This window comes from Hippocampus bargibanti, linkage group LG12 (assembly GCF_051943395.1).
Source record: "Hippocampus bargibanti isolate YZ-2025 linkage group LG12, ASM5194339v1, whole genome shotgun sequence".
Lineage (NCBI taxonomy): Eukaryota > Metazoa > Chordata > Actinopteri > Syngnathiformes > Syngnathidae > Hippocampus > Hippocampus bargibanti.
In genome coordinates, this window is record NC_142745.1 from 16,110,745 (window position 1) to 16,120,844 (window position 10,100).

The 10,100-nt window shown below is 45.1% G+C and overlaps 1 protein-coding gene across 1 annotated transcript; it reads right to left on the reverse strand.

The window, feature by feature from the left end:
• Positions 1 to 3,965: 3,965 nt before the first annotated feature.
• Positions 3,966 to 9,258, reverse strand: mych (myelocytomatosis oncogene homolog). Its single transcript, XM_089011012.1, has 3 exons — positions 8,482 to 9,258; positions 6,686 to 7,248; positions 3,966 to 6,425 (listed from the first exon to the last, which is right to left on the reverse strand). The coding sequence occupies exons 2-3, from the start codon at positions 7,239 to 7,241 to the stop codon at positions 5,857 to 5,859; spliced, it is 1,125 nt and encodes a 374-aa protein (XP_088867138.1). The 5' UTR covers positions 7,242 to 7,248; positions 8,482 to 9,258; the 3' UTR covers positions 3,966 to 5,856.
• Between the last annotated feature and the right edge of the window lie 842 nt (positions 9,259 to 10,100).

Sequence of the window (10,100 nt, forward strand, 5' to 3'; positions counted from 1 at the left end):
ACTCTAGCCTTTGTATAATCTGTCCGTTTTTCGCTAAATGCAAATAGACTCTCAAAAGTTAACAGTAATTTTTTATGCTTATTTGGTAGTGTGTGTGTGTGTGTGTGTGTGTGTGTGTGTGTGTGTGTGTGTGTGTGTGTGTGTGTGTGTGTGTGTGTGTGTGTGTGTGTGTGTGTGTGTGTGTGTGTGTGTGTGTGTGCGCGCGCATTTGTGTCATGTGCCCACAGTTGCTCACTGTTATTTGTGTGTACATGAGCGTCATGTCGCACATGAATCGACTTGATTCATTCGGAGAGTCACACACATACAAACACACACATTAGCTATATAGCTAGCTCGCGAGATTCTAGCCCGTGAGATTCTAGCTCACAAGATTCTAGCTAGCGAGATTGAACAAAGGCAAAATTTCTAGCGAGCAGAGCGAAAGCGAGTCACGCTAACTAGTTTCGAGTTTGCTAGTGTGATTCAGGCTAGCTAGCGAGATTAAACAAAGGCAAGATACTAGCGAGCTAGCTCGCGCGAGTCACGCTAGCTATTTTCGAGTTAGCTAGTGTGATTCAAGCTAGTCAGCTAAACAAATTACTCTGGCCTTTGTATAATCTGTCCGTTTTTATATAGATGCAAATAGAATTTAAAAGTTAACAGTAATTTTTATGCTTATTTGCTAATGTGTGTATGTGTGTGTGTGTTTGCTTCATGTTCCCACAGTTGTGCACTGTCATTTCTGTGTACAAGAGCGTCATGTCACACATGAATAGACTTGATTCATTTGGAGAGTCGACTGTCAAATGTTTCAAAGCGTTCATTCTGTGAACGTGTGTGTCGCAGCTGTGTCTTCATCAGCAGCTCCACCGTTGTGGCTGTTCCCATTTGTTGCTGTCATATGATAGCGTACACCAGACCATGTTTGATTTTACATTGTCTAAATGTTTGCTTTCCTGGAAGGAAATCTCCCACTTATGTCATCTACCATGAAAGGAGACTTAAACTTTGTGTTTTTCAAAATAAAACATTGACCAAAGTCTACCTACAGCATATGGAACGTGCCAAAATCACGTCCATCTGTTGTTTTTGTTGAAGTATCAAATTAACGAGGAGTTAATGAAGCCGCTGTGTGTAAAAGAATCAAACACGTTCCCATTGTAACTTTCAATTCCACAGAAAAGAAGGCGACTTTCACAGACAGCAGCCCCCCATGACCACACTGTCAAAGGTGACGTTTGTTTTTCCAATAAGTGCAATTTCAGACGCCTTTACAGCCATTTGCGTTTTTCCAGCGACACTTTGAATTCGGAAAGCAAGCAAACATGAAGCCGTTGGGAGGCCGCTGGCGTGTTTGTTGCCGCCGACGTGTGAACGGTCGCGGCGTGGACGCAGGGGCCAAGCGCGACTTTGCTTTGATATGCAACAACCACTTCAACCTCAACAAGAGCGCACGTGTGTAGTGGAGACGTGACACCCCCATAGTTTCAATGACGTTTTTCACCAAAGTCAACATTTTATGGTTGGAGATTATGACTTACAGTGTAAAGCAAATGTCTCCACACCCCTGTACAGAAGTGTGTTTTTTATTTGAAAAGTTCGATAAGAGTCACATTGCATTTGAAAACTCTAATGAAATCGGTTCATGGAATTGGGGAGAGACTGGAACCCCCCGGCCCCAACAATGAAGTGGTTCGGTGTTTGATTGCCGCTCTCCTTACCCACAGGGAGGGCATCCATACGATGACCGCCACACCTTGGGTTTCTTCCAAACACAGCTGGTACAGCCGCCACCCCCAACCTCCAAACAGGATGGCCTAGCATCATGGGGAGGGATGGCAAGTTTTCATGCAAGGGGGTGGGGAAAAAGTTACTAGAGTTGACAGTGGGAAGAGGATGCGGGGGTTGATGACTTTTACAGCCATTTCGGTGGAGAATGGGGGTGGAAGCAGAGTGGGGGGAATCCAGTCAGTGGCTCACAGCAGTGATACAATCATTGCAAATTTGATAACACAACTTGAAAGACGAACCCGAGTTTAAAAGTGCTCTTTGAAACCGAACTGCCTCTTAAAGCCTAAACATAACCCTAAACGTACGCCCCGCCCACTTTGAGTTGAAAACTCAAATTGATTTAAAATACAATCTCACTCTACATTGATACCCTACTTAACGACCATAACACTGCTTTAAACCCAGACTTTGAAATCTTAACCCTATTTTGAAACCACAACCAAATTTAAAACTCTACTTGAAAAGCATAACCGTCATTTAAAACCTTAATTTGAAATCGAGTTTGAAACATTCATTGAGAACCCTAATTTAACTTTTATTTCATTTATCCATCCATTTTACATACCGCTTATTCCTCATTAGGGTCACGGGGGGTGCTGGAGCCTATTTCAGCTGTCTTTGGGCACGAGGAGGGAGACACCCTGAATTGGTTGCCAATTGCAGGGCACACAGAGACAAACAAGCATCCACACTCACTCACACACAGTGTGTGTGAGTGTGGGAGGAAACCAGAGGACCCGGAGAAAACCCACGCGGGTCCGGGGAGAACATGCAAACTCCACACAGGGAGGCCGGACCGGGACGCGAACCGGCGACCTCTGCACTGTGAAGCCGGTGTGCTAACCACTCGACTACCGGGCCGCCCTATTTCATTTATTTAATTCTTATTTCAACCCGTACCCGAGTTTAAAGTTGGACTGTGAAACCCGAACCTTAGTTGCAAACTCAAATATAAAATCCTAACAGTAGTTTGACACTTTGTTTTAAAATCGCAACCTGACTTTGTTTGTTTGTTCGTTCGTTCGTTCATTCATTCATTCATCCATCCATTTTCCATACCACTTATTCCTCATTAGGGTCGCGGGAGGTGCGAGAGCCTATCTAGCGGGGGACACCCTGAATTGGTTGCCAGCCAATGGCAGGCACACAAAGACAAACAACCATCTATCTATCTATCTTAAGCTGCATTTCACTTGTCGGGCAGTTTCGCTCATTTCTTGCCTACTGACGAGAAGTGAAACGCTATATCTTCAAATGGATGCAAATGAGGGGCAGCACCAGACAGGGGGAGAAATTTGGTAGTGGCAAAAATTCCCCTGTTGCCAATTCTTACTTTTGAGTGACAAATCAAGACAGCTCATTTTCAGGATTTGATGAAACAACAATATCACCTTGAAAATCAACCAATATATATATTGTATTAAAAAAAAATCAAGCTACCAACTTCATTTGTTTGTTTTATTCCAAGTGTGTTTTCAAAGGTCAAAGTGTCACCCCTATGTCCAAAGTGTGTGTTTGTCATGTTCAAAGTCTGTTTGTGGTGTTTCAGTGGCTCCGAGTTATCAGTAACCCGCCCACCCCCGCAAAAAAGACCCCTCCTTTTTTTACAGCATCTGATCCGTTCACTTACTCGTTATCTTAACACACCTGACGCTCACCTTGACCTATATTACAACGCAGGCACACATGTCGTAGTGACACGTTTGCACAACGCGATTCTCATGTCAGCAAGCCGGGCCTTCACTCAAACAGACGACCCCACCCTGAAACAAAGCTGGCCCGAGGGCTTTTTTTATGCAGCCGAGAGCAGAAAAGCACTTATTGGACTGACTGATGGATGGCCAAGTTTACTTTTTGATCTTTTTTACTATGACATCATTCTAAAATAAGAAGAATAAGATTTTTACGGAAACTTAGGCATTATTTTTTGAAATAATGCCTTTGACACAATGACATTGAAAATATTTCAAAATTTTTGAGAATTATAAAACCTGTTCCAGTCCAGTGTTACCTTCCAAATAAAAGTATTTTTTTATCTAAAACTCGAGTAAAAAAATAGGGCAATAGTCCTCATTTTACGATAAATGTTCAAAATGACGGGGGGGAAAGACAGATAATTTAATGATGAAAGACTGAGGCATGCGGTAATAAAACCAAAAAAAAATGAAAATATGACAAAAAAAGCCAAAATGTCATTTTTCAAGACTTTTAAATGAGAACAGAAACAGTACAAAAAATTACAACGCAATACCACAAAACAGAACGCCCTTAATTCAGAAATTAAATGTGTTATAAGAATAAAATCTTTAAAAAAATAAAAACAAAATCTGGGTACATCACAACAGCCTTACCTTTTTTGAGAATTCCTTAACGTATTCATACATTCCTGAGGAAATAAAATGCACAATGCAATACCAAAAAAAAAAAAATTGCATGTAGACACTCCAAGTAGACATTTCCCCAACTCTCCTTCTTTACTTTCTTCAATATAAGAAAAAAAGTGCAAGTGAAAAAAAAAATCTTGCAATACTAAAAAAAAATTCTAAACAGGCAAACAAACCCCAAGGGAAAAAAGGCAAATAATTTATGATAGAACAACTAAATGGACGTTGAAAAAAAGTCCAAAATCTGTACAGTATGATAGCCACCGACAATGAGGAGGTCAAAGTGGGCTGGGAAGAGGCGGAGGTAGCTTTTCAAACTCATCCCTGCCATCCTTAAATTGTTTTTGTTATTTTTTCTCAACGACTACATTTGTGAGAAGATGACACTGCTGTCATCCCGACCAAAAGTCATCCTGCTATACTTGAGGATGCGCTCAGCAACCAAAGAAGCCTCGCCTTCTTGTTGTTGCGACAGATCACCGATACACCAAGAGGCGCTTTGTCAGGGGCAGTGGTGCTGGCAACACCTTGCCAAGCACAATGTGCCGTTTAAACAAAGACGTATGGAAGCTTGAGCATCACAGTGTTGTTGCCAGAAAGCCCCCCCCCCCCCCCCAAAAAAAAAAAAAAAAAAAAATCTACGACTTTGGCAACATTATGGCACTGTGTCAAAGTCGAGGCCACAGGGCCCCACCCAGGCAAATAAAGTGTCAACATCATGTTTTTTTTTGTAGATTTGTTGCAAAAATGGTATTTGTCATCACTTTAAGAGGTACAAGCATTTTTTCTTACCATCACAATAAAGGTTCCTAACAAATTGAACATTTGTTGTACAGTAGACCCTACATTTATAACTTTACAATGGTTTGATAAAAGATGAATAAAACGGTGATCGCCTCAAAAAAAAGTGAGCATACTCCTAATCAGGTTAAAATAATGCAAATAAGTGGAGCATGAATGCAAACGAGTAGGGGGTTTTTGCGAATGAGAAATGGGCCTTTTGCATTTACCAAACGACAACGACTATGTCGGCCGGCCGGGTCCACCGTCAACTTCCTAGATTTGGTTGTTGCCACTTTGAAACATCAATAAATCAAAAAGGAGTTTGACACAAAACTTCTAAAGGCATCAAATGCTGATTTCAAAAAAGACAAGAAAAATAAAAAATAAAAAACATTCAAAAAGGAAGAAGTTCTGTGAACCTGCAAAAAAAGACCTAAAGGCCATCAAAATGCCAAACGGCGGAGGGATTGCTGGTTGCTATGGCTACAAGACATCCTGAATACACAACTCACATCAAGCACCCAATTTTGGCCCCGTGCCCATCTTTCTTCACCTTTCTGTGACTCCTCCAGTTTTTGTTTCTTCCTGCCATCCCATGGCCAAAATTGGGACTTTTTATGAGTCGTGCATGTTCAAGTTTCATTAACAAGAACTAACCTCGTTTGTGTGTATTCAAACAGTCAGCAGTCAAGGCATCGCAACGTGTGTGTGTGTGTGTGTGTGTGTGTGTGTGTGTGTGTGTGTGTGTGTGTGTGTGTGTGTGTGTGTGTGTGTGTGTGCACGTATGTAGTCTACGAAGAAGTCCATCTTTGTGCGTACTCATCAACAGGTCCTCCTGGTCCCTGAAATCAAAATGTCATTTCTTTTGTACGGAAAAAAAATCTCTCCTTGCCTTTTTTTGGTTTTCTATTCATTTTCACAAGCGTGCGGGGGTCCGCAGTTGCTGCAGTCGGGCTTTGAGCTCCCCCTGCTTGGCGCGCAGTCTGTCCCGCTTGGCCTGCAGGCGTCCGGCGGCGTCCTCCAGGCTGTGGATGCAGTCTCGGGCCTTGTTCAGGATGACCACCTTGGACGCCTTGTTGCACGACAGCTCGGGGATGTTGTCGCGTAGGCGCATGAAGCAGTTTTTCAGCTCGTTGCGACGTTGCCGCTCCATCACGTTGTGTGTGCGACGGCGCTCCTCCTCGTCCTCCGTCTCCGGCGGGTGGCGCCACGACACTTGTGGCTTGTGGCGAGCGGACGATGAGGATGCGCGGGTGTGACGGGCGGCGTGACGGGCGCCGCCGCGGGAGCGCCTGGCTGATGGGGCGGGGGGCGGCGACGCCGGGCGGGGGGCAGCATAGTTGTGCTGCAGCTGGATCTCAAAGTGGCGGCGGCGACGCTCCTCGTCTTGGTTGTGACGCTCCTCGGCTTGGTCGCGCCGCTTCCGCCGGCCTGGCGGGGGGCTGGAGGGGCAGCGCGCCACCGTCACCACGTCGATCTCTTCCTCTGTGGGACCACAATTCAAAAATTATTTTCGATATTTCAGACGCACCCCCCTCCAATGTATCATAAAAGAGTCAAATGGATATTGAACAAAACAGCGGGGCGCTTCCTGTGTGGTTAACAGTCAGCAATGCCAAGACTGCCTGAGTCACGATGAGCACTTTTGAGCTGTCAGTGAGCAAGCTAAGCCCCGCCCACAGAGCCTTTGAAAAAAAGGCGGCAAACTTGAAAGAGTTGAAAGAGCAAAGAAACATTTGGCTCACCAGAGTCGCTGGACGAGTACACGGACACGTCACCTCCGGTGGAATAGTAGTCGGACGTGGCCTCGGTCGTCTGGTGTCCCCCCATCAGGTTTTGGCAGTCCAGCGTGGAGCTGGCGAGCCCCTCAAAGATGCCGATGTCCATGTCGGACAGGAGCGGGCTGGAGCCCAGGACGGGCGGCGCCAGTTTCTCCATCGGGCTCTTGTACGACCCCAGGCAACCCCACAGGCCGTCCTCGCCGCTTTCCTCCGCCAAGGGGGGAGAGCCGGGTAGCCCCCCTCCCCCTCCGCCCACCTCCTTGTCGTAATTTAAGGCCCAGTCCAGGTTATTGTGCATGTCGTAGTCGTAGTCCTCCAGCAGGATGTCCGACACGAAGCTCAGCTGGTCGCCGCTGGAGAGCGGCTTGGCCCCGTCGGGGGCACCCGCCTTTACGAGGGGTGACCGCGGAGGGGTGGACAGCGACTGGAGGTCCTTCATCAATAGTTGGCAGAACTCTTCGTCAAAAAGTAGAGGCTCTGAGTCGAGCCAGTCCTGTGACTGGGCAAAGCTTTGCAACATCTTCAAACTGCAGACAAAACAAAACCACAAGAAAAAAAATCACGGTTAAAACATTTCTAATCCAGACAAGCAGGTTCTGTACTCCCAGAGTGAAAGTCAACTCGCCCAATTAATAGGAGTTTCACCCCAAGCGGGCTGCCTTTTATCCATGTTTACATCACAGGGGGCTCCACCCCCTCCTAAGTCTTTTATCCCCTTTCAAGTCTTCTACCCCCGCCCCCACCCACGAAAAAAGCCCACACCCTTCTCGCACCACGTCACTGCAACAGCTGGAGGAGACCGAGCAAAAGATATGTGTGTGTGTGTGTGTGTGGGGGGGGGGGGGGGGGTTGGTGGGTGTTCAACAGCACCACTTCCTTTGCACAATTTCCAAAATATTATAGTCGCTTCAAAGGGGTGAAATCACAACTCTCACTTTACACGGTGAAAACACGCGTGATGTATTGGACGCAGGAAATGAAGCCGCCCGGCGTGCGGTGTCTGCAGGGCGTGGAGGTCAAGTCAGTCACACGCTGCGTGGATGCCTTGCATGCTCGCTGTGGAAAACAAAGCCTTTTGCTGTATGCGTTTTATATACATGACACACGCAGTGTATAACCATCTGGGTGAATGGAGGTCAATGAGTTCTTTAAACGCCCTCATGCGCGAGGGTGGATACAGTCTCCACGCGTGGAATTCCGTTTTTTTGTTTGTTTGTTTTAAATAAAAACACGCCCATACCGATTTACTCCCCGAGACGTACCGCGAAGATATACAGTACGAAGAAGAGAGGCAGTTTCCGAGGAATGCCAACGCTCGCGGAAAATATGCCCATTGGGGGTTTGGCTCCTCCGCATTAGGCGACCGACCGCCCTGGTGCGGCTTCAAATTAAGAGCCACGTGTGCGAGTCTTGAACAATTTAACAGTTTCTACCACTCACAAAGACGCCGGTTTTCTTTCACACACGTTATGCAAACAAAGACGGTTTGAAAACTACAAAAAGTGGGTTATGAAACACAGAGTAGCTTGTGAAAATATGCTTAAATGAGGGTTTGGAGACCGACGACACCCAGCGGCGTCTTGACGCGACGCATTTCTGAAATTCACATCAGCAACGAAAACCATTTAAAAAGCCACGCTCGTCACACCGCCGAGGCGTGAGAAACTCGGTCTACGGAGCTCCCCTTCACGCCCACGAGCGGCGGCAGTTGTCGTCGGTTACACTTTGAAGCCGAAAAGACATAAAAAAAGCGTTCTTACCGGCAGTTGGGCTTTCAAGAGAAATGTTGGGTTTCAACTGAGTGGAAGAACAACATCCACGGAAGTCAAGGTCCACCCACGTCGAAGCAAGCAGCCGGAGGGGGGACGACGACTACTCGGCGGCAAAGAGAAGCTGCTGTCTTGGGAAGTTTAACGGGAAACGGGACAGCATGGTGTGCTGTGACCTTTTTTGGTCGACCGGCTCGATGCAAGATGACTGAGTGGGTGTGGCCGCCGCGCCTGCAGAGTTTTTATCGGCGCGGTTCGCCGTGTGCATCCGCGACGAAAAATCGCGCCAAAACGTCACCCACGACGTACCGGTCCGGGATCGATTTTTGAATCGTTGATGTGAATTGGCCTTTCCATCGGTTCCGGACGGGAAACTGACGGTTGGGGGAGGCACGGTGAAATCTCTTGCGCGAAGTGGATCTAGCTCGTCTCGCATGCGCAGGGATACGTTATGGAGCAAGCTGTGATTCAAGGAAAAGGATGGCGGTAAAACTGAGCACATCCACACACGTGGAGCGACTCTAGAAGCCGGCTGTCTGCCTGCCCGTCTGCCTGTGTTCCTGCCTGACTATCTCTTTCATGATTAAATAACGATTAAAGTTTAATCGTTCTTCAAAGTGACAGTGCTTGGATATTGGATTGGATATGCCTTTATTAGTCTCACAGTGGAGAAATTTACATTTCACAGCAGCAAAGTGATGAAAGTGCTTGATTCCTAATTGCGACACTGCACAGAAATATTGAAAATAGAATTGACTTAAAAAGAACGAACACACAAATAGATAAATACATTGACTGTTGTTTTTGTTTTGAATTGTAAAAAAGTTCTAAATGTCATAGGTGTATTTTTTCTGTCTATTAAAAATATGCAAATGAAAATGTATTACAAAATGTACATTCAGTGCATGTCTATGTAAAAAAAGTAATATATATATATATATATATATATATATATATATATATATATATATATATATATATATATATATATATATATATATAGTAAAGTCTCGTTCTATCGATATTCTTGGGAGTCAGAAAAAATGTCGATATAACCGTACTGTCGATATATCCGTCCTGTGCCGAACTGCATGAAAGGGGGGGATACGTAAATGGGGGGTCTTTGATATGGCATGTAATTTTATCATTGGCTTCATGGATTGCATATCTAGCATTTGTACAGTAGTGAAGTGAAAAATAAACGTGTGCATCAAATAAAAATGTCTTTACACTTTTTTTATGACTATTTCCTTTCAAAAATGCAAAATCCTCATGTTGTTATATTCACACGAAACCACAAACGCCAGCATGTACAAAAATGTGAAAAACTGATTGTTGCAAGCGATAAAGATATCAGAATGCAACACAATTAAATACATGGATGGAAAACAAAAACTATGTTTACATGACTTACGTTGATGAAGTATTCTGCTGCACGTAAAACTCTTGCGCGATGAAGGATTTGCTTGTTGAATTGTCCTCCACATTGCCTTGTATGTTGTTCGGATATCACAATTCATATGTTTCCAGATGGTTTAAATTGGTGTTGAACAACAGTAATGTATATAAGCTCTGCTACGCCGTTTTTTTATTGTGCTCCCGTCAACAGG